The following is a 25132-nucleotide window of genomic DNA, read 5'->3' as shown; positions in this document are numbered from 1 at the left end:
TGAAAGAACCACCTGAAAGGAACCTCTCCTCTGGCTCTTTTTAAACTTCCTTTTGTCAGCACAGCATATCTATGTCATTACTTGTTTCTGCAACACCCAGTCAGGTAAATTGTGGCTTTTGGACAGTCAATGGAAGTTTTGCCATTCATACCAACCAGGTCAAAATTTTACCCTATGACTTTTCTCAGCTGTACCAATATAAAAAAAAAATAATAAAAAAATCATGCAATTGGAAAGGACAGTGTAAAAATTACTGAGGAATAAACAATGGGAACTAAGAAAACCAACTAACCAAGAAAAAACCACACTTGAAAAAATTGGCAAAGAATGACTTTCAGACACCAAATGAGAAAAATATCTATGCTGTTCTTTATTGGGACAGTTCCCATAAATGTATATGCATGTAAGTTTTTCCTACTCAGTAGAGTAGTTCTCTTGACTGCAGTCTGTAAAGTCTATATATAGAGAATGCGAAGAATAGGCCTGTTAGCCTGAATTCATACTACTGGGCAAAAGGAGAGAATTCATATCTGTTCAAGGCAATTACCATCTATTATGAAAACATGGCTGTTCTGCATTCTTCACACAGGCTAAAGAGCCACATACACTTTTGGTGAAAAAATAGAACACGTGCAGGAACAATAGGTTTCTAGGGGTTGTACTCCAGAGTTGTATTTGTTTGCTGTTGTTCAGGACTCCAAAACACATTCTTCACACCGAGGATTTAAAGATGCCAAGGTTTTGCTTTTTTTTCTTCCAAATTTGGGCTGTTATACTTCATGGCAGAAATTACCTTAAAAAAGAGAGGTGTACCACATAATGTCAACAAATCCTATTACATTAATAAATTTAGATTTGCATTTAAATGTGTTCATACAAATCCATTAACTCATTTTACAATGACAACAAAAGATCTTTTTCCTGTTTATTGTAGGTTCATAATAACTTGGGCTTTTATTTGGCAACACCTTTTAAGACATGTTTGCTCAACTGACTGTTTTCATGCATATGTGTTTTAATGTGTGATTTAGATGTAAAGTATTTGGCATAGGCATACAGAACCTATTTCAGAGTCGCAGCTCAGAATCCAGGTTTTAGGAGTAAATGTTCTTAACTTTTTGTTAACTTACTATGAGTTCAAATGGCCTGAATTCTCCTAATGTAGTCTCATCTTACTACATACTGGATTCATACCACTGGGCAAAAGAACAGAACTGCGTATCTATTGAAGGCAGTTAGCACCTATTAGGAAAATAATGTCTGTTCTGGGTTTCTTCACACTGAAAAAAAGAGCCACATACACTTGTGGTTAAAAAAACAGAACACATATGCACAATAAGTATATTTCCAGAGGAGGTATTTCGTAGCTGTGATTGTTTGCCTTTGCCCAGGATTCTGATACATATACAAAACAAAAGCCTGTTCAGCCTCTCCAACTTTTTAAGACAAGATCTGGTAATCCTTTCCAGCATACTTCTTTCCTAGCTCTCTGTTTACGTCTGGGGAGGGAGGACACAGGGAGGTACAGCTCTATAATTGTAATTTGGCTTGAAAGCATTGCAACCTACAATGAACTTCTTGGTAGTTGGTGAACATTTCTTTATTTCTATTAGATTTGCTATTCAAGACAATGTCTTAATAAGTAAAATATCTTTACAAGGATAATTTCAATATCAGAAGTCAATATAATCAATCACGTGATCACTTTCTAATTGTAATGTGTTGGTAAAATGAACATCGCCCCTGCTCCTTCCCATAGAATTTGTTGCCCTTAAATCTCCTCAGATGTTTGCAATTTGGAGGCAACTGCTCTTCTTGTGATATTAAAACAGTGCAGCCTCTGACAACTCTTTATTAGAGAAGGAAAGGTGCTTGCCCTATAAGGAAGACTGCTTTGAAACACAATGCTTAGTACTGTTTCTTTAGAAACGTAATATTTTAGCATATATTTCTTGTAACATCTAAACTGTTAGTATCTGATACTACAACAACTTGGTTATTGAAATCACCTTGATATGTTTGGAATTTGACCAGTAATATTGTAGTCAAATGAAGTGATGTATTATTCATGCTTAGTTAGGTCAGCTGAACACATTTCAGCCTTACCGTGTTTGCAATCATCTTGACTAGTGTCATAATATTTTCCATCACCTCTCCAGAGGCACATTTAGCACCTTTTTTTCCCCCTTTTAGAAAAAGAAATTCTCAATTATAGCTGTAAAGCAAACAGTCTACTGAAATCCACCCATTTCCTAAAGCTCTATTATCCCTGAGGCATCTGAAACAAAAACCTATCGATACTAATTACTTAGCAGAAAACAATCAAGAAAACCTTCTTACTCCCAACTCTCTCTTCTCTCCTTACTCCTACAACCAATATGCCTCTAAACAGAAAAGCCTTGGTTGTCTGAAAGCACACAGGGAGACATGGTGATAGCAAAGCAAGCCTCCTTTATGACCTTGTCCCCAGGAGTCTTTTCTGGTATCTTCTCCTCACAGCCCTCTTCTTGTTCACCTGTGATAAGTGTAATCTCTTCTGAGCAGGTCCCAATGCTTCACTCACTGATTTCAACAAGCAAGCAAGCAACAGAAGAAGTGTTGTTCATAAAAATCTATCCTCCTCTCCCTTCATCAGACTGACACCTGTACTGAAATGAGGTATCATCCGTAAGTCCATAGGAACCGGTATCCAGACCTGCGTGGGTTACAGCAGTAGCCTCTGTCGGCTGGAGAGGATGCTGCCGGCACGCCTGCTGCAAGCCTCCAGCAAAGGGTGCAGGGTGCTGCGGGTGGCCCAGTGCTCTGCTGAAGCCACGGCTTCTGTGAGGCTGGGCTAGAGCAGCCAGTGGTTGGAGCAGGAGTTAAAACTGGCTCATTATAAGTAAGATACCAAACTGAAACAATCAGCTATTTCCTTCTCCATGTTGAGCTAGGCAATAGCTCTCTCCTCAGTGTTTAGGTTTCATTAGTATATATGTAAGTGCTAAACTTATACCAAAAGGATTTTTTTCTTTCTTTTCTAAACTAAAATACATAAGGTGTCTGGCTAATTTTCTCTTCCAGTTAATTTTTAGAAGCAGAACTGGATTCCATGTCTTTGCACACTGTCTCTCTCCCACGCTCTGTTGGATCTTTCTGCACTCTGGGATTTCCAGTCTCTAGGAGTCATGGGCTCCATATTGGCCGAGTGGAACGTAGTGTGGCTTAGAAAAAGGCAGGGAGTCATGGCAGAAAGAGCGGATTATGTGAATCTGGTAGCTGTCACTCCTGTATTGGAGTGTGATATGGATGTTTTGATCCAACTTAAATCACGGGACAACTTCTTATGTATGAGAGATTTCAGTTTACTGCTCTTTCATGAGAGGAATTTTTTGTGCCTTGCTCAGGAGTAAAGTGGGACAGGAAAAAGAACTTTCTTGTACAGAGTGCTCTGCTCAAAGTCTCCTTCAAAACTGCTTTTGTTTTTACCCCTATCAAGTGAATATTTTTCCGGTAGTACATAGAAATATGGTTATGTAGCACCGTGCTGGTCCACAGGCGTGATCAGGATGACAAGAATGTGATGTGTTGGCATCTATAGGAAGATAAAAAAACCTGTTAAGTAGTAGTAGAGATACTGACCATACTCAGTTCCCTTGCCTATGGTTTGCCTACACGCTGCCTACTATTAGGTAATATCATCTAAAATAATGGATTTTGTGGGGAGAAAAAAAAAAATAAACAAAAACCCCCACCTTTGGATGCTACCTCATTTTCTTAGAGATGTGGAAAGAATGATGGTTCTGTCACTCACACTTAACCAAACCATAGTGAAGCCACGGAATGAGAAAAAAAATACATAATCTTGTGAGTATACATAATAATATTCTTGACAGAGAAATCATTAAATGAAATTATGATTTTAGGAAACAGTGTTGCGTATAGCCAACTTGTATAAAGCAATGCATTGACATATTCAAATATTTATTTACATTTCAGTTTTCAATAGATAGAATAGCATTCTGCTGCACAAAAAGTCAATAAAAATTTAAGGGGAAAAAATCTTCCATAATTTATTGCAAAAATAATTGACTTCTAGAAACCCAGACAGTGATCCATAGCTAATTGATTGTTTATTAATAGCCTTTTGTATTTATGTGAAGAATCCTTAAGAGAAAGAGTATTGCAGGGAAAAAACGCTTGATTTTGCATAAGCCAGGTTCAGTGCAATCACTGATCATGCTCCTGATATTCCCTTTGAAATGGTAGATCATCCAAATGAATAAAAAATGGTGATCAATGTAGTATTAAATTTAAAAATGAATAAAAGATTAGTTTAAAAAAACCACAACCCTAAAAACCCAAACCCCCAAACAAGAACAAGGGTGGGCATTAGAAGAAAGATAAAGAAAGGTAAGATAAAGAAAGATAAATATTCTACCTGCTATTTGTTTTGTCAGGTGTACTGATGATCAGGAAACCAATAATGCTGGTGAGCTTTCCCCTTAACACCACCAAATTATGCAGTGATGCAGGTCTCTTAGTAAGTGAATGCATTTATCTAAATGATTCCTATTAGAAACTGAGCAGGTTTTCCTCAATAATTTGAGATGACAGTGTAAGTACGCTTCTGTTTTGCCCTCTCTTCCTGTATACAAATGTTTTTACACACAGCGCAATAAATTAACATGAGCAGAAATAGTAGAACAATTTCAAAGCGTGTGAAGATTTTCTCACAGAGAAGGTGCTGTAACATTGATTCTTAAACTTTATGCAAAACAGTGCCTTTTCCTCAAAGTGAGACAGACCTGGCAGTTCTGCTGTTTAATGAGGGATGTTGGGGAAGAGGTCTGAAAAGCACCTTGAGGTAGAATAATATGTGCAGGTTCCATGTTCTACTACCAAAAACAGTGCATTGATTTTTGGTTCAGCACACTGGTAAGATTGCTTGCTTTGCATTTCCAAGTGGTGTAAAGAAAGCAATGATGGAAGAGTGAAGGCAATTAAGAAAATGCTGTACCCATGAGAAGTGTGTGCATTGCTGCTCTGGTTTGTGGTTTGAAATCCCCCAATTCCAGAAGCATGGGGAAAGTGAGATACAAACTTTTCTCTTGTTTGGCCCTGCTTAATGAGACAGAAAGAGGCTGGGAAATGGTGGATTGTTGATGCTGCTGTTGTTTTCCATCCCTAAAGCCCTGCTGTCCGAAAGGAAAGACAAGCAAACTACCCATTCTTTGCTCACCTTGCATACACTTCCAGATACCTAGAAGATGCTTACTTTATTTATGTTTATAATCAGCCCTTGCAGTATGAAGGTGTTTCTAAGGGGAAATCTGCTAGGCTCAAATAACAATAGTTCTTATAAATAACAAATGCTGCACATCATTAATGACTTTCTTCTGAGTTTCTCAAGGTTTACTAAAACATTTCTCTGAAATGTCTTTCTGTATAATTAACAAAACACTAACCTAGCTAAATTATTAATCGGATTTCATTATTATATTTTATTTTTATGCCTTCTCTAAGTTATAATGCTCCCTGTATTCTTCTCAGTCATGGAAAAGATTTTTTGAAAGATTTCTTCTGACAAAGATTCACAAATATTTCTGAACTATTTAAGTAAAATTTTATATTAAAAAATACTTTGATTGAGTTGTTGCCATTTATCGTATTGCTTCATTAGTGACATGAAATCTTTAAGTAGCCCTATAGCTCTAATTATTATGCTCTTATAAGGGCATAAAACTATCTGTACATCTACTGTTTTCTCATGGATTTGCAATTTTCTCACCACTTTCCCTTTGAAACTTTATAAACCTTGCATGTCTTCTTAATATGCATCTGAAGTGGGCTATCTCTACCCAATAGTTAACATCAAACTGCAAAGCTTATAAATTTCATAGAGTCTAGGAAAAACACTGTGTCATAAATCTGCTTATAACCCTGCTTGCTGGTTCATTGGCCATAACTCTTGACTTTTTGTAGCTTCATCCAAAATCAAAGGGTTTAATAAGCTCTGCAAAATCATAGCAAGCTGCCTACTGTAGCCTGCCAGAACTTTGCATACTTCCTGGAAGGCAACAAGCAAATGGAGTTTCTGCACATCAGTTTTCTCTAACTGCAGTGATCTGAAGTGAGGAAATCTGTATGAAAATCAATTTCTGACTTCACAGTCTTCCTCTATTATATTAATTTTTTGGGTAATATTTAGGGTCAGAGGAATAAGAATTAGCTGATGTAATTCTGCCTGGAAATCTCTTTCTTTCTTTCACCGAGGACTGCTTTGGGGATCTACTGGGGACTAACATCATAGGAAGCTCCTCGCGCCTGTTGCCTTTCGGCTGGTCGCTGTGCAGCGTTGTGAAGAGAGTACCTCCACCCTCCCTGTATCTAATGGTGTTGCCATCTGCTTCTAACTGAAGCACTCCTTCGCTGTCCTTGCGTGCTCCAGGTTTGAGCTTGCTGCAAAAGGTTTCCTGCTATTCCCAAGCTCATGTCCTGCTCCATCAAACTTCTTTTTTCACATCTATACCTATGTAAGCCTACTCACTTTGCTGAGGGTTTTTTTGACTCAGATCAGGATCAAAGTAAGTGATACAATCAATTCCTACATGAGCGGTCTTCTACATGAAAGGTCTTCTACATGATGGAACTTTACGAAAATTCATTAATATTAACTGCTTAAGGTAATTAATATCTACACAGTTTCAGAAGGATACAGATCTCACTCCTTTAAATTTCTATTTTATTAAGCTAAGAAATCTCAAAAGATTTTTCTTCATATGTATATAAGGTTTTTGATTCTGGTAATGTGAAATGGGGCTTTAATACCCCAAGGTATGTATTTTGAACAAAAAAACCCCAAGAAAATAAAAATCAGGCAATTCAAATTAAAATTAAGTTCTGATTTTAGGCTTGTTGAGCTTGCCTTTCTTTCCTTTTTTTTTTTTTTTTTTAGAACTAGGATGTGACCGCAAAAAACTCTTGAGCAGATGCTGTGATTACAATGCCAAATAATTTTATATCTCTTCAGTGTGGACCTACCTAGATGAGTATTTCTAGAAATAGTCTCCTGTAAGGCAGCATCCACACAAGGCCGTTCGCTCAAATGTAACACAAAAAGGTTTAGCTAGTTAGAATTTTCTCAAAAATTCAAGTTTACAGGCAATGTGCCTTTAGAAAGGATCTGAATTTTTAAACCTTTTAACTTCCTAATTTTCAGATGTAAAACACAATATGTAAAATTGCACAGAACAAACCATACTGTTATGAAATATTATGGTTACAAGTAAAATGCTCAAAACTCGGACTGTGCCACGAATAAGGTTGGAGTAAAATATTTATTTGTCCCTTTGTATGTATACATAGTAATGAATGATCCCTAGAACATGCGTTTCTGCCTACGCAGAAGTAAGGTGTACGTGCATGATGCCCACGGATGCCCTGTCCCCTGCAGCGGATAGAACAGATGAGCACCTACTTACTAGTTTTCGCTGTGTCCCAAGCCTCACCTCCCACTGCCTGTGGAAACCCAGCTCCAAAGGCAGAAGCAGAAAAACCCGTGTTGGCCGCTTCGCAACACCACCACTGCACGAGTGCTTCACCGGCCTTCGTTACAACCCAGGCGGCCTCTGAGAGTGGGAGAGGGATTTCACCTCCCACTAGCCACCTGCAAAATGGTGGCATGTGGGGATAACGCTGAAAATCGTGCATTACATTCGGTTGCTGAATCTGACTCCTGAATTGTCAAGGCGGCTGGTTATCGTCTGCGACGCAAACGTCCTACGGCTCCCTTGCAGGCGGACGTTACGTCTGTAGGCCACAGAGGGGGCTCTGCTGCCAGTCCTCGCTTTTTTTATGATTAAAAAATGAAAGCAGCACTGTGTTACACTGGCTAAACCCGGGAAAAATTGTGAAAAGTTACAGGCAGCCCGGCAGGAGCTAAGCGGGCGGGAAGAGGGCTGACCAAGGCAGCATTTTGGCACCTTTTAATTCCATCTCGGCCAACTGCCATTTTCCTCCCTTGGAGGCACCGCTGCTGGGTGAGAGCACAGGCTGGGCTCCAGCTCCCTCTCCCTCTCTCCCCCCCCGTCCCCTCGCTGGGGAACAAGCCCCATCGTGGCCTACGCGCCGTGTGGACGGCCACCCCCGGGAGCCGCTCTCACGCCGGGAGCGCGGTGGCGTCCCGGCCTGCCTCGCTGTCCGAGGCGGGACTAGAACCCGCGGCCCCCCGCCTCCCGGCTCCTCGCGCTACCCGTGCGGCCACCGGGGCGCAAGCCAGGCGCCTGGCGCGCGTGCCCGCACGGGCCGGAGAGAGGAGGGGAGGCGGAGCGGCGCGCGTGCGCGCGCAGCTGGCGGCCGGCCGCGCGCACTCTCCCAGGCTTCCCAGGGAATCCAGCGGCAGCAGGAAGAGGCGCTTCCCCGCGCACGCGCAGCTGGCCGGGCGGGCGCGCGCTGAGCCGCGGCGGCGGGAGGGAGGGGGGAGGGGAGGGAAGCTGCTGAGGTAAAGTTAGGGGGAGAGAGAGACTCCGTCAGCGAAGCGAGAGCCGGGGAAGCTCGGCGGCCGCCATTACTGAGTCGAGAGCGCCGGGGAGGGAACGGAGAGGTGGGACGGGGCTGCGGCTGCGGCGGCCGGGAGCGCTCGGGAGCTGCGGGCCGGAGAGCGGAGAGAGCCCCGCGGGGAGGAAAAGCCGCCGGGGGCGCCGGCGTGGAGAGAGCGTCCCGGGAATGCTGCCGCTCCCGCCGCCGCCGAGGAGCCGGATCCCGACGGCGCGAGGTGAGGGGAGGAATTCGGTCCCGTGGGACCTGGCCCGGCCCGGCGGCCCGGAGCGGGGCGGCCGGCCCGGCAGGCGGAAGGGGAGCGGGGGGAGGAGGCGGCTGTAGCCCGGCGAGCTGGTGCGGCGGCCGCTGGCTGTAACCAGTTCAAAGGGCTGGGGCTGGCGTGGGGAGAGGGGAGCCGGCCCCCCCCTCCTCCTCCCCCCGCACTCGGCCCCCTCGGCACCTCCACGCGAGGGAGGGGAGGCAGGAAGGGCAGGGAGCGGAGTGCTTGGTCCCAGACAGGTGATGAAGGCCTGAGCAATGGGAGGGTCTGAGCCTGCCGTACGAGGCTGCCAGCTGGTCACGGCTCTCCAGGGAGGGAGGAAGGCAGGAAGGGGAGCTTCCCTGCTCCTCTCTCCTTCCTTCCTCATTCCCTTCTTTCCCCTTCTCCTTTAGCTTTCTCCCTTCTTCCATTCCCACTGCCTCGCCCCCCCCCCCCCCCGTTCTGTTCTCCTTTCTCTGTACTTCTTTTCCTCCTCATCGCCCCCTTCTACTCATTCTCGTCTTCTCTGTTCTTTTCCTTCTCTACTGAATTTGAACAGTTGTCAATTTCTCTCCTCCTTCCTTTCACCTTCAAATATTGCTCGATATTAAATTTCAGAAAACTTCACTCTCCTAATGATGTGTGTGCATTTCTGTTTTTCCACCAGGTGGATTTTAAGGCTTTGAAATAGGGTAGCCAGTTGCAGTGTTGCAGCTTTCAAGCGTTTTGAATCCCTTCAACCAGCATAACCTTTAGACTCTCTCCACCCAAGGAAAGCACCAGAGATATACAGATATAATGCCATGGTGTTGTAAATGTAGGACATAAGGAGTATAAACCATTGTTTTAATTAAAAATAGAAGAAAGGTCATTTTCTTATAAAAGGAAGACATACTTGTCACCTTCCCCCTAGAATACACCCCACCCTTCCTCTGTACCCCGCTTTTGCCCTCTCCTGCGTCGCTTTTGATATCGGCGTGGAGTATTGCCTTAATAAGTAGGAGGGAAACGTTTTAAATCTAGACCAAAATAGGCCTGTGGGGGTATGTGTGTATTCTTTAGTTTAGTGTCATGCAGATAACCGGGGGATTTTTTTTTTTTTTTTTTTCTTAATAAAGATCCTTGGCAGAAATTTAAAAACTCTACACTGCAGAGTAAAAACAGTAAAGAGAGAACAGCATTTGCTGGTCAATTGGACGTCCATTTTAAACCTGTGTATTGAAGCCAGTTACAGCACTGGTACTTGCATACTTATTTCATAAATGAATGAGGAGTTAATAGGTAGGTTTTTCTGCTGTGCTGTCTTACCTTCCTAAGGTTCTTCAGTATGACAGCTGTTTTCAGCAGTGACATCAGTGACCAGAGTTAAGATCTTTCTCAAAAGCCTATACATATTTTTAAATTTATAGTACATGTCTAAAAGCAGCATATTACAAATATTCACCCAGGTGCATTTTTATAAGGGTTTATTTTCCTTTGTGCTTCTTCGAAAATTATTTTTAAGAAGTGCTAAAATTCTTAAAATTCTATTTATAGTACTCTACTGAAACTCAGTGCTACTAGAGCTTAGAAAGTGTGATGTAAATATGGTAGTTTTTTAAAAGAGTCTAGTACTTGAAGTGTCAGAAATTGTTTAAGCATTTGCTACATTATCAATAGCTTGTTTTAGTATAACAAGTCACTTTTAAGCTTGGAACATACTGAGCTTAAATAGTATGTTGTGCCTTTTTTTTTTTTTTTTAAAGTATCCCTATATAAAGCAGCTGCCAGCATTGTAAAAATGTAAATAATTGCAACCAAATGCCTACCACTCCCTGGTATTGGACTTTATTTTAGCTAAGGTGTTACATGTGTAACATAATCCAATTAAATACTTTAGGCTCAGACTAAATTGTTTTAAAATGCTATATTTGGCACTAACAGAATCAAACGCTGCACATGTTTTTGAGGCTACAGAGAAAACGTGCTTTCCTAAAGCCGTAGGTGTTTTTCCGTGTGCAAACTTTGTAGGAAAGAGAAGCGCTGGTCCTAATAGATTGTTCTGTGTAAGTTTCCCCTTGGGGACTTGTTATTTGAGTAGATGGTGCAAAAGTAATTCCATTCCGTTTAATAAAGATACTAAAAGGATGCTGATGGTATCTTAAGACTTCCAAAAGTACTTTCTTAACAGAAGAGAAATCCCATGTACTGGCATCCTTCAGGAATATTTTGCCGAAAACTTCAAAACACTCCACATCGCTGCTTCTAGTAGACTAATACTTGGTGTGTTCTTAAGATTACGCATGGAAGGCATCCTTCAGGGATGGTACTCTCTGACCTTTGTTGGGAGGATGGATGTTTGTGAAGCCAAATAGTCAGCGTTAAGTTAAGTTCTGCTGGCATCGTCACGTCGGTGAGCAAACAGAAAACAGTCGCATCTGTGGACGTGACGTCCCTCCGAGAGTGAAGCCCGTGATGCATTCTTGCTGTGTGATAAGAGAGGAATGCTTTTGAAAGGAGCTTGCGCTCTTTGGGCAGAGCAGAGCGTTCCCCGCTCTGCGGGAGCGCCCTGTGCCGCTGCCGGCCGCGTCGCCGCTAGGGGGCTCGGTGAGCACGGCTCGCCTCGCCCGGCCCGGCCTGTCCGGTCCCGGCACGGCACGGCCCGGCCCGGCCCGGCCCGGCGGCGGACGGAACGTCGCTGCCCGTTTTAACTTGGGTTTTGGCAGAAGTAGCGCGGCCTTTGGGCTAAGCGTCCCGTTGCTTTTCCAGTCCTCCGCCGTACTCCTAACTACGAGAGGAAGTTTCGTTTCAGGTAGCCCCAGTAACACTGGAAATTCTGTATTAGGACTGTCAGGACTTTTTTTTTTTTTTTTTCTTTTCCCCTCTATCCGTCCTATTTCTATCTTGATGGGCGCACAAAACTCTTAATCGCTTTTTTGTTGTTTTTTCTTTTTTTTCCCCTGACAATTTTTAGCCTAAAGGTCAGTGTAAGTGAGCTGGAATATTCTTGGGTTTTTCATCACCTTTAAAAAGTACTTTTAAGGGTATTGCGTTTTACTGATTATTGGTTGAACTGTCTCATTGCTTCCTTATATTTTTGGATTTTAGTGAAATATTAAAAAAAAAATGAGTTCAAAATTCCTCGCAGGAAAATCTGAAGCAATTGTAGTGACGCTGTTTTGAATTTGGGTATTAGCTGTGCTTTTCTAGTCACTAACACTTATCAGAAGCTGAAATAATAACTCTGTAGCTAGTTCTGCACATCACATTTTGTGCTAGATTAGAGTTGTTTCTTTGGCTTTGAGTTACAATTCCCGTGCATTTTTGCAGTTCTGCATCAGTTGACATACAAGCATAGCAGAAGAATGTTTGCATTTAAAAAAGTAAAACCCGCATGCACAATTTTGGAAATGTGTATATTGTTGCATCTTGGCATTAATTTATTTAAATAGGCTAATTATTATGCAGAATATTATTTGATGCTTACATATACCTTTTCACTAGTTCATTTCATAATTTAAAAAAGAAGTGGGTAACCAGTGTTCTCATTTTACATAGGTAAATATTACACATATGGCTTGTACAAGGTCAAACAACAAACTACTGTTTTGAATTAAGTCTCAAAGCTTATGGTGTCAGGTCATGGATGCTATACTGCAGTTCCTCACAAAGCAAAATAACATGAAGTGATCCAGATATGTGGATCAGTGAAATTTGTTGAAGTTGCTGCTGCCAGGATGCAAATTTTTCATTTTGCAGCAAATGCATTTTAGCCCTTTTTCTGTCTTTACCTCGATCCTTCCTTCCTCAACTGCTTCTTTTTCTTTCTTATTTTTTTATGAGTTCTTTCCTGAATCCCCTGTGTAAAATTTCTCCATTAGTTCTTTTGTGTTCTTCCCGAATAACTTTGTAAATAAGCCTGATCAGGTAATCTTGCACTAAGGAACTTCTGTGAGTGCTATGCATGTCTTTAGTAGCAGCTTGTCCTGTACGAAAACAATTAAGAATTTATTTTTTCTGTAAACTTGTACTGTTTCCTTTGCTGTTAAAATACAGGTTTTGAACCTATATTGAATGCTTTCAGGTATTCAGAAATCTGTAGATAAGTAAGTCAGGAGGCTTAAGTTCAGAATAATGCAATGCTGATAATTTGGACCTTTGCTGTTTACCTGTTTGTTGTACCATGATCTAATTTGTGTAGGTTGGTTTGTTTTTTGTTTGTTTGGTTTTTGTGAACAGCAACAATGATAATAGATACCCCCTGGAATGCTAGATTCCAGCTAAGGAATGATGTTCTGTTTTGAATTTAGAAATAAAGTTTAGGCCATGATTTAATTTTGGGTAATACACTGGCAGTCTTCAGGGTATTGTTATTAATATGAGAAATTTAGTAAACTTAGTAAGAACTAAGAGCTTTGAACTTCTGTTTTTAAACACAGTTTTGCATGGATTTGTAATATGAAGTTGAGCAGTCAGGTTTTCTCTTTTTTTATAAATTGATTATTTTACTTTTGTTTGCAAAGAATTATCTTGGCTATGTAACTTCTTTAGGGATGGTAGTTGGCCATCACACTAACCAAATCTGAAATGAGCAGCGGTTGGGGTAATCCGTTCTCATCCTTCATTTACCTAGCATGACTAATCACCATACCACTTAAACTGTATTCCTTTTCAGTCAGAGTATCACTATTGAAGGCATTTCAAGGCATTTCCTTTACTATCTTGTTATTGCTTGATTGAGCTTATTTCCTGGTAAGCAGTCTGAATCTTTTTTTCCTAGTGTTGGCTGGTACTTGCAGCATTTTGCCAGGGAGCACTGTGTTTACCCTTATTTATAAATAAGATTTCAAGTACGGTTACTTAATTAAGATTACCAGCACTTGTGAAGGCAAGAATATTGGCGTGTTAGTAGAGAGGACAGGACACATTAAGTGTCTAGGACCTCAGCAGACTTTGGTGAATTGAAACTGTTGATGACATTGGTATACTCCTTATCTAGTTTAGTTTCTAAAAAGGGTTTTGGTTTGAAGAGAAGATTTCTTATGCTTATTTAAGTGAAAAAGATACCTCTTGGTAAATATGGAATGAGAAGTAACAACATTACCTTAAGCTACATCAACATTAGATTTTTTTACTGGTTCTTGAAGTGAAAATGGTTGAATTGTTATTCTGGTATGTTTTGGGTAGAGCTGTAATTACTGATGTGCTGATAAGTCTTAGAATTTGGATACCATACTAAATATTTTCCAATGCCAAGTTTTGGTTCTCAAAAAGTGTGAAGTGAGGGATGACTCGGTATAAAAACTTGCTGTCAGCAGTAACCTGAATCCAGAGCTGTAACTTCCTTGGAATTATGGTCTTTGATATTTGAAAGTGCTGTGCATTCAAAAGTTGTCCTACAAACTATTTCAGCGATATCTAATGTGTTTGAATTTACTTTGTGATCTGCTGTAGATGTCAGAGTAGCTTTCTGTTGGTGTACTCAGATACCCTGCAAAGCAGACTACTAGGCTGTGATGGCCTTTTTTTTCCATGTGTGCTTTTCTTCACTTGGCCAGCTAATTTACAAACACTATCACAAGGCTATGGTAATTGAAACTAACCCTGAAAAACACTGGTCTGTAAACTGTTGCATCTAGACAACATTACAGAGTGAGTAAAGGACTGTGGGAAAACACTTTCCCTGTTGGCATTGTTTGCACCTGCTTAAATAGTTGTTGGTCATGAGCAATTCTGTAGAGTCTTTCAGATGACATCTCTGCTTCAGCCATGTTAGGTCTAGAGGTGGTAAACATTTTTAGGTTTGGAAAGCAATTTCGGAAGGTGTATCAGAAACATTCAGAGCATTTATCTGTTAGTGATTTTCTTGGCTATGGTTTTGTGATTTTTCTTTCACATCTACAAGTTTCTGTGCAACCACAGTTACTAAATAACGATAGGTGATTAACTATTTTAGTATTTATTAGTTGCTAATAACATGGCATTCTATGCTAATGTTTAGAATTCAGCTCAGAAGACTTTGGGGACACATGTATTTGAAAATAGGGGATTTCTCTGGCCTCAATGCTTCTGGCTGATCTTGGGGTGGAGTGGGGTGGTGGAGCTTTCTCTTGTGGCAGTGTGCATTGCAAAATGACTGGTGTCCCCCTCCCCCAAGCCCCAGATGCATTCTTGCAGGCACAGACACTTTTCTCTCAGTCTGTCTGCTCTTCCACATACTCTTCAGAGTCCTGTAGTCTGTTTCCTCATGTGCAACTATCTACTCTGCTCACCTAGCTGTGGACATAGAGGAGTGCCACAGCTAGGAGGTAAGGACAGGGAGTGTGATTTACCTCCTGTCTTCTCTTTCAAGTGATAGAGTTCAGCTTTGCAGCTAGGCCAGGCTTAGTGCAGGACTGATAGCCTGCTGCCTAATGATTTTGGTGTGGTTCAGTACCACAAGTTGAGAATGGCAGTATTGTTGTTGTATTGGTATATTGCTTATCACTATTGCTGAATATTTTTTGTTCAAAAGAAAGTTTACTAAAGCTTAGACTTTTTCAATTAGCTATGTTATTCTCAAAGCAAAGTGGAATTACTGAGAATATAATCGTAAGTGACAAAACAAGAAAAAACTCTGCTATACCTTCTTGATGTTTAGCAGCATGGTACTGCATCTTGCTTAAAAATGACACCTTTCCTTAGTTAAAAGTGGCTTACATCATGATCCAATTCAAGAGCCTCAAGTTCCTTTCCTTTTTTGCATCCTGATATATGCATCACTGGCCTGTCATTCAAAGTCTGGGGTTTGTGTGGATGCGAACTGAAGAAGTTCCCTGGAAGGGAGTTCCATTTTTGGTTACTTTGTAGCAGCATCCCTGCAGTAAAACCAACACTTATGGAGGTTATACTAACAATTTGTATCCTAGTTAAGAATTCAAAATGTATTATATTCAAATATAATTATGCTTTCAATTACTGATTTGTCACAGTCTGTGAGGCCTTTAAATTTAGAAATGCTGTACTACAGGTAAAAGGGTTTTGAGGTAGACTGTACTTTTTTCTAGTGATGAAATGTATATACATGTATTTAGACATGCATTCATTTTATGTATTTTGTACTATACTGACTTCATCTTACAAAACTATGTTCTTGATATTTTAGAATTCCAAATTCTTCTACAAGTGATTAGTGATTTTTATATCTCACATTTTGTGTGTTATCTGAGACACTATATTAATTTTTTTCAGAAGAGGCTTCTGCAACCTAGGTATTGTTAAAATACCAAGTTGAACTTATGAAATTGCAGTCACTTAAGAATTGTGCCCTCTCTGTCCCAAGTATTAGTGACTGTGCTTACAGGATTTAAACCCTTTAAGTTTAGAGGAAGACCAGCTTGAGCTCCAAGTTCTGTTTATGGGTTTAAAATGAGGAAAACAATCCTCATGTATAAGTGAAGTGTTGTACCTTCTCCGATTGCTGCTTCTGCTTTCATAATTTTGAAATTATTAACAAATCTTTCTTTTTCGTTTTCAGATCCCTCAGGGAAGAACTTACTGAAGGACACTGTTTAAATGTGTGACATTACTGCAGGAAGATCACAGCAGGATAATCATCTTGCTTTGCACCTTGTTTTCCTAAGGGTAAGTTTGGACTTTAGGTCTTCATAATCTTATGCTTAAGGGGGGAGGTGGGTGAATAAGTACAAAATGATACGCTTTATTTTCTTTATAACTACACTTGGAAATCTAAAAGTCTGTAGAGTCAAGAACCTATGGTGTGACTGTAGAAGGTCAGAGATTCTTCCTGCAGTGATGTCGTATACTTTGTGTCTTCTGTAGTTCTTCAGAGTTTTTCTATTTAAACATAGAAATGCTCTATTATTTTCAATTTGAAGACTGAAATTAGTTGGGGAAATCAAACAACCACTCCTTTGAATCTGTAACAAAGACAAAGGGAGTGTGGGGGGCAATGAATTAGAGTGTTTTCAATTTGTTATAACAGAATTAGGCAGATTGAAGTAAGATAATTGAGCTAACTTACCATAAATTTCCAGAGTGTGTATTTTAAAACTGTACAAAACTATAAAGTACCTTTAAATTAGTGGTGTATTGAAAAGAAAAATCTTCCATTTGGGGAGCAATTTAATAATTATGTATTAAATGTGAAACCATTATAATGTCAGGTTTTTACCAGGTTTATTACTTAATTAACATAGATTTCATTCTGTGACTTGCTTTGTACAATCAATGCAAAGTAGAAACTGTATAAAAAATGAAAAGAAAACCACACTGGTTTTAAGTATCCTTGGTGATACAACTCCCACTATGGTGAAATTCTTCCATGTCAGAAGTTTTGTGAGAGACTAATGTGTTTGTTTTCCCTTTGTCAGTGTCCCATTTCACCTTACTCTTTGTACTTAATCACTTAAAAATGTATTGATTTGACAAAACATTTATTGCTGGAGGAGGAAGAACCTTTGCTATGTGAGGATGTAGAGTATCTGAAAGTATTGATTGTTTCTTATAAACTAGTTGCAAATTGACAGCGTCTTCCTGATTAAATGAAGTAATCCTGTGGATGAAGATTTCTGTGTTCTAGTTTAGTCCATGTCAAATCTGTATTTGCTGTGGCAAACAGAAAACGTTTTATAGTGGAAGTGCTGACTAAACTTCTCATTCTAATAGTTTGAATGATGCTGCTATGATAAGCTTTGCTTTAGAAAGAAAACACTGGGTTTATTTGTAATAATATAAACACTGCTTGTGAAGGATTTACTTTTGCTAAGTATTTTTATTCCCAGAGCCGTTTTCTGTTAGCTCTAAATTCTGTGTTTTAAGAGTATAAAAACCATAGTGGAAACAGTAAAAAGCAAAATTAAAAATACAAATTCTCTTTCTGAGTGTGTCTTTGAGAAAACTGATTTAAACCAAAAAAGAAAAATCATTACTAAAACATGTCATAAAAGTTTCAATTCTTGCAATATAAAAACTTCCAAGTATAAAAATTAGACCAAGTTTACTTTGCTCTTCATTTTGTAATGAAATTGATACTTCATTATAAAAAAGATACTTTCCTTGACTATGATTTCTATAACTGAAAGCTCTTTTTACATATGGGTATTTTATATTTTGGTCAATTAATTTCATTACAAATATTGTTACATAAATACTATGCTTCCAATCAGAACATCAGTTTTCTATTTCTAGGTGTTAGTAAGTTGGAAAGCCCTGTTGGCCAGGCATTGATTCTATATGAGATATTAAAGGCTTCAATGTTTTTATCTTCTGTTACAACTTTTAATGATACAAATACTTTTTACTGCTGCATGTCTTCAAACTCAGATATGTTTTAGCAGTTGTGAATTAGTTTTACAAGTATTAAAGCAGATTTTGAGAGCTTTTTGCGTGACAGATTCTACTTTTTTTTTTTTTTTTAACTAAAGGAAGGTACTACAGTCACATGCTTAACAAATTGTTGCTAAGAATGACAAAATGCATAAAAAATAAAGCTGAGATATTGAAACTAAAATTTCAGTATTGATGCTTGTTATACTTTTTCCCTTCTGTAGGGGCTATTTACGGGTTCTTTTACACGCATTTATGTTGTTATTTTGTACTCCACAAATCTAAACCCAAATATAGTAAGTACATTAGTCTGTACCTTTCATTTATACTGCCATGTGATAGCTGTCTTTTTACCAAGAAAAAGAAAAGTATTTTTATCAAAATATTTTCACAAAATTATAGAACAGTGTAGGTTGGAAGGTACCTCTGGAGGGCATCTTGTCCAGCCTCCCTGCTCAAGCAGTGTCATGTAGAGCAGCTTGCCAAGGACCGTGTCCAGGCGACTTTTGAGTATCTCCAGTGAGGGGGCCTTTACAACCTCTCTGGGCAACCTGTGCCAGTGCTTAGTCACCCTCACAATAAAAAAATGTTTCCTGATGTTCATATGGCACCTCCTGTGTTTCAGTCTGTGCCCATTGCCTCTTGTCCTGTCACTAGGCACCACTGAAAAGAGTCTGGTTCTGACTTCTTTGTACCTTTCCTCCAAATATTTGTACACATTGATGAGATCCCCTCCCGATCCTTTTTTTTTCTCCGGGCTAACCGGTCCCAGCTCTCCCAGCCTTGCCTTATATGAGAGATACTTTAGTCCCTTATTTGGCTTAGTGACCCTTTGCTGGACTCTCTCCAGTAGCTCTATATCTCTCTTGTACTGTAGAACTGGACACAGTGCATCAGGTGTGGCCCCACCGGTGCTATGTAGAGGGGAAGGTTCACCTACCATGACCTGTTGGCAATATTTTGTCTCATGCCACCGAGGGTACTGATAGCCTCGTTTGCCACAACGGCACATTGCTGGCTCGTGTTCAGCTTGCTGTCCACTGACATTCCCCAGGTCCTTTTCTGTAAAGCTGCTTTCTAGCCAGTTGGCTCCTAGCATATACTGGTACGTGGGGTTATTTCTCCCTGGATGCAGGACTTTGCAGTGCACAAGGTTCCCGTCAGCCCATGTCTTCAGCCTATTGAGGTCTCCCTGAATGGCAGCACAATGCTCTGGTGTATCAGCCAGTCTTCCCAATTTTGTCATCAGCAAACTTGCTGAGGGTATACTCTGCCCCATCATCCAAGTCATTAAGGAAGATGTTGAACAGTATTGGCCCCAGTATTGGCCCCTGGAGTACACTGCTGGTTACTGGCCCCCAACTAGATTTCACGCCACTGATCACAACCTGCTGGGCCTAGTCATTCAGCCATTCATTTTTTTTTTATATTTTCCTCATAATGCAATTGTTTCTAAAACAGTAAATATCTTTCCATTTGTAGTATGTAAGCAAGCAAAGTCTTCTCATGAATAACTGAGAGTTAGTGGTAACTGTATACTTGATGACAGCTTCAGTAAAGCCACTGGAACCTTGTTATAATTCTGTGGAAGTTTGAGTGTAGATACAGTAGTTTTTGTTTACAATTACTAAAAGTTTTTGCTTTTTTCCTAGGGATGGAATGATACCACATTGTAATCTTAAAATCTCAGACATAAATCTTATTTTTCTGTACTTTGTATGACAATATTTTTATTTTTCTGTAGAATTCATGTTAGAAACTTCTTAAAAGCAGCTTACTGTTAGTATACAAATAGAGTAGTTTACTTCTGCAGATAGGCAGCAGCTGAGCCACATTGCTAACTTCCTGGTTTTACAGCTGCTTCTTTTGAAAGTTTCTTTACTGAAACCTAAAACCAAACCTACAAATGCACACAAAAGTAGTGTTATTCACGCAGGTAAGCATGCTATCTAGTGGAAGTATGAGTGTGAATAGAAGTATGTGTATGCGAATATTGGGTTGGGTTTAGAGTTTTTGTGTTGTATTTATTGCAGTGAAAAATGCTGAAAATGCTTTCTAGTGCCTAGTACCCATGAGCTATGAAGGAGAACAGTAATTTGGGGCTTTGGGTGTAGTTTGGTTTTTTTTGTTAGAAGTATGCTGATCACCTATCAAAATAGGTGATGAACTATTATTAAACTGTGCCTAAAACCTGTTTATTTTAAAATTTATAATATAAATAGCATTTACATGAATGAATTATGAGTTTAAGATCTCATTTAAAGTAGTTGTAAAATTTTCATATACATAGAAAATGATTTCAGGGTGAGCAAGCAAAAGTGTTTTTTAAAATCTCTTTTCTCTCATGAATGTTAGAAAGAAATACCTGCAATCTTTAAATTTTTTTCCCTCTTTGTTTTCTTTAGGAAGATGATCCTCCTCATCCTGGTTATCTGATGTTCTCTCAATGACGAGCTGAAGCAGGAACAACTGAAAGCTATTTCTGGAACCCTGGATATACAACTTAAATTTGTAGGAACCTTTCCAGAATGAAAACCACATACAGTTATGTTGATAATTGCAAAAGGATGAGAGGAAAGTTATGATGGCAAAAAACAAAGAGCCACGTCCCCCATCTTATGCTGTTAGTGTTGTTGGACTGTCTGGAACTGAAAAGGATAAAGGTAATTGTGGAGTTGGAAAGTCGTGTTTGTGCAATAGATTCGTTCGTTCAAAAGCAGATGAATATTATCCTGAGCATACCTCTGTGCTTAGCACAATTGACTTTGGAGGAAGAGTTGTTAACAATGATCACTTTTTGTACTGGGGTGACGTAACACAAAGTGGTGAGGATGGAATTGAGTGCAGAATTCATGTAATCGAACAGACTGAGTTCATTGATGATCAGACTTTCTTGCCTCATCGGAGTACGAATTTGCAACCATATATAAAACGTGCAGCTGCCTCCAAACTGCAGTCAGCAGAAAAACTAATGTACATTTGCACAGATCAGCTAGGCTTGGAGCAAGACTTTGAGCAAAAACAAATGCCTGAAGGGAAATTAAGCATAGATGGGTTTTTATTGTGCATTGACGTAAGCCAAGGATGCAATAGGAAGTTTGATGATCAACTTAAATTTGTGAATAATCTCTATATCCAGCTCTCAAAATCTAAAAAACCCATAATAATAGCAGCAACGAAATGTGATGAATGTGTGGATCATTATCTGCGAGAGGTTCAGGCCTTTGCTTCAAATAAGAAGAACCTTGTGGTAGTGGAAACATCAGCGAGATTCAACGTCAATGTTGAAACATGTTTTACTGCACTGGTACAAATGATGGATAAAACTCGTGGTAAACCTAAAATAATCCCCTATCTGGATGCCTATAAAACTCAAAGACAGCTAGTTGTTACAGCAACAGATAAGTTTGAAAAACTTGTCCAAACTGTGAGAGACTACCATGCAACTTGGAAAACTGTTAGTAATAAACTGAAAAACCACCCTGATTATGAAGAGTACATAAATTTGGAAGGAACAAAAAAGGCCAAAAATACATTTTCAAAACACATAGAGCAGCTTAAACAGGAACATATTAGAAAAAGAAAAGAAGAATACATTAATGCATTGCCAAGAGCTCTTAATACTCTTATGTCAAATCTTGATGAGATTGAACACTTGAGCTGGTCAGAAGCCTTGAAGTTAGTGGAGAAAAGGCCTGACTTCCAGTCCTGTTTTGTAGTGCTTGAAAAAACACCCTGGGATGAAACTGACCATATAGATAAAGTGAATGACAGAAGGATTCCATTTGACCTTCTCACTACGCTAGAGGCAGAAAAAGTTTATCAAAACCATGTGCAGCATCTTATATCTGAAAAAAGGAGGGTTGAAATGAAGGAGAAATTCAAAAAAACTCTTGAGAAAATCCAGTTCATTTCACCCGGACAGCCATGGGAAGAAGTTATATGTTTTGTGGTGGAGGATGAAGCATTCAAATATATCACTGATGCAGATAGTAAGGAAGTGTATGGTAGGCATCAGAGGGAGATTGTTGAAAAAGCCAAAGAGGAGTTTCAGGAAATGCTTTTTGAACATTCAGAGCTGTTTTATGACTTGGATCTTAATGCAACACCAAGTTCAGATAAAATGAGTGAAATCCATGCAGTTCTGAGTGAAGAACCTAGATACAAAGCTTTACAGAAACTTGCACCTGATAGAGAATCTCTTCTGCTTAAACACATAGGATTTGTTTATCACCCAACTAAAGAAACTTGTCTCAGTGGCCAAAATTGCATGGACATTAAAGTAGAGCAGTTACTTGCCAACAGTCTTCTGCAATTAGACCATGGCCGCTCAAATTTATACCATGATAGTGCCAACATTGATAAAGTCAATCTTTTCATTTTGGGCAAAGATGGCCTTGCACAGGAATTGGCAAATGAAATTCGGACGCAGTCCACCGATGATGAATATGCATTAGATGGAAAAATATATGAGCTAGATCTTAGGCCAGTTGATGCAAAATCCCCATACCTGTTGACTCAATTGTGGACCTCAGCCTTCAAACCACATGGTTGTTTCTGTGTGTTTAACTCTATTGAATCACTGAATTTTATTGGGGAGTGCATTGCAAAAATAAGGGCTGAAGCATCTCAGATAAGGAGAGACAAGTATATGGCTAATCTTCCATTTACGTTAATACTGGCTAACCAGAGGGACAGTGTTAGCAAGAATCTACCTATTCTGAGACATCAGGGACAGCAATTGGCCAACAAATTACAGTGTCCTTTTGTAGATGTGCCTGCTGGTACGTATCCACGCAAATTTAATGAGACCCAAATAAAACAAGCTCTGAGGGGAGTACTGGAAGCAGTTAAACACAATTTTGATGTTGTAAGTCCAGTTCCCACCATTAAAGATCTGTCAGAAGCTGACTTAAGAATCGTCATGTGTGCCATGTGTGGTGATCCATTTAGTGTGGATCTTATTCTTTCACCCTTCCTTGACTCTCACTCCTGTAGTGCTGCTCAGGCTGGCCAAAATAATTCTTTGATGCTTGATAAAATAATAGGTGAAAAGAGGCGTCGAATACAGATAACTATATTATCATATCATTCTTCAATTGGTGTAAGGAAAGATGAACTTGTTCATGGGTATATACTGGTCTATTCTGCAAAGCGGAAGGCATCAATGGGAATGCTTCGGGCATTTCTTTCTGAAGTTCAGGATACGATTCCTGTCCAGTTAGTGGCTGTTACCGATAGCCAGGCAGACTTCTTTGAGAATGAAGCAATCAAGGAACTCATGACTGAAGGAGAACACATAGCAACAGAGATTACTGCTAAGTTTACAGCTTTATATTCGTTATCTCAATATCATCGTCAAACTGAGGTTTTCACATTGTTCTTCAGTGATGTATTAGAGAAGAAAAACATGATTGAAAGTTCTTATATGTCAGACAGCACAAGAGAAACAACGCATACAAGTGAAGATGTTTTTCCAAGATCTCCCAGAGGAAGTTCCCTTGACTATAATTATCCAGATTCAGAGGATGATACTGAAGGACCACCACCTTACAGTCCAATTGGTGATGATGTAAGGTTACTCCCAGCACCTAGCGACCGCTCAAAGTACCGATTGGATTTGGAAGGAAATGAATATCCTATTCACAGTACACCACTCAATTGTCATGACCATGAACGCAACCATAAAGTGCCTCCTCCAATAAAACCGAAACCGCTTGTTCCAAGAACAAATGTGAAAAAACTGGATCCTAACCTCCTGAAAACAATTGAGGCAGGTATTGGCAAAAACCCCAGGAAACAACCTTCTCGAGTGCCTGCGGCACCACCAGAAGATATAGACCAATCTGACAACTATGCTGAACCTATTGACACGATTTTCAAACATAAAGGCTTTGCAGATGATATCTACGCGGTTCCAGATGATAGTCAGAATCGTATTATTAAAGTTCGAAACTCGGTTGTTATAAACACCCAAGGTGAGGAAGAAAATGGGTTTTCTGATAGAATATCCAAAAGTCATGGGGAAAGAAGGCCTTCAAAATACAAATATAAGTCTAAGACTCTGTTCAGCAAAGCTAAGTCTTACTATAGGAGAACACATTCGGATGCAAGTGATGATGAGGCTTTCACCACCTCTAAAACTAAAAGAAAAGGAAGACATCGTGGAAGTGAAGAAGATCCACTTCTTTCACCTGTTGAAACATGGAAGGGTGGCATAGATAACCCTGCTATTACATCAGATCAAGAATTGGATGATAAAAAAATGAAAAAGAAAACCCAAAAAGTAAAAGAAGATAAGAAGGTAAGTCAATTGATTTAAATTTTATTTAAAACTTCTGGTGCATTGTAAGAAGGGAAGAGTCAAAATATGCAAGAGTTGCACCCTATTTTGAAACAGGTGCTTTAAAATTTTCATGTAGCATTGTTTGATTTTTGTCCAAGTTTCTACTTAACTTGCTCGGAACTAGCAAACCTCATGGAATGAAATGGTTTGTCTACCTAATCAGCTGTTCAAAAAGTTTCAGCTCTCTTCACCTTTGTATGTACATGTGCAGTCTCCCTTCCATATGAGTAAGTGAAAGCAGAATTGGCTCCACAGATCCTTTTTTTTTAATTGTAACAACTTCTTTTTTTTTTTTTTTATTTTTAAAAAGCTGCTTTGTGAGTTCTTGGTTAGAACTGGTTCTTTCAGTTCTTGCAGTTCTGGCTGTTGGAATGAAGTTTAGGGCTGGTGAATGAAAGGGGTGGTTTCTTTTTAATTCTCAGTTGTCTACTTGGAACTCTAAAACAAGAGCACGAAAAGGAAACTTTGTATAGTGGTTTTAATGACTGCTGCATTTTCCTAGTGTGGGCAAGCAAGTAATCAAGTTGAAAGCTGTGCTACCTGTACAATTCTCTATTCAAACAAAATAAAGGGAACAAAATGCCTGCCCAGTATGGGTTTCTAAATAATAATGTGACATTCTACTTGGAAAATGTCTATGTTTTATTTTGCTCTTTATGGTTGATAGTTACTTATTTTTTTACTTACTGTTTTAAAAATTA

General features: G+C 39.5%; 1 protein-coding gene across 1 annotated transcript in view; it reads left to right on the top strand.

Moving 5' to 3' along the window:
• The first annotated feature begins 8481 nt into the window (after positions 1-8481).
• Positions 8482-25132, top strand: part of ARHGAP5 (Rho GTPase activating protein 5) — a 52823-nt gene continuing 36172 nt past the window's right edge. Inside the window, exons 1-3 of the mRNA XM_075030309.1 lie at positions 8482-8755; positions 16275-16381; positions 20491-24389. Of these exons, the coding sequence (XP_074886410.1) occupies positions 20667-24389 (3723 nt within the window). The 5' untranslated portion in view covers positions 8482-8755; positions 16275-16381; positions 20491-20666. The remainder of the gene's footprint in view (positions 8756-16274; positions 16382-20490; positions 24390-25132) is intronic.

This window comes from Buteo buteo, chromosome 6 (assembly GCF_964188355.1).
Source record: "Buteo buteo chromosome 6, bButBut1.hap1.1, whole genome shotgun sequence".
Lineage (NCBI taxonomy): Eukaryota > Metazoa > Chordata > Aves > Accipitriformes > Accipitridae > Buteo > Buteo buteo.
The sequence above is the reverse complement of the archived record's forward strand: the minus strand, read 5'-3'. Positions and strand labels throughout refer to the sequence as shown.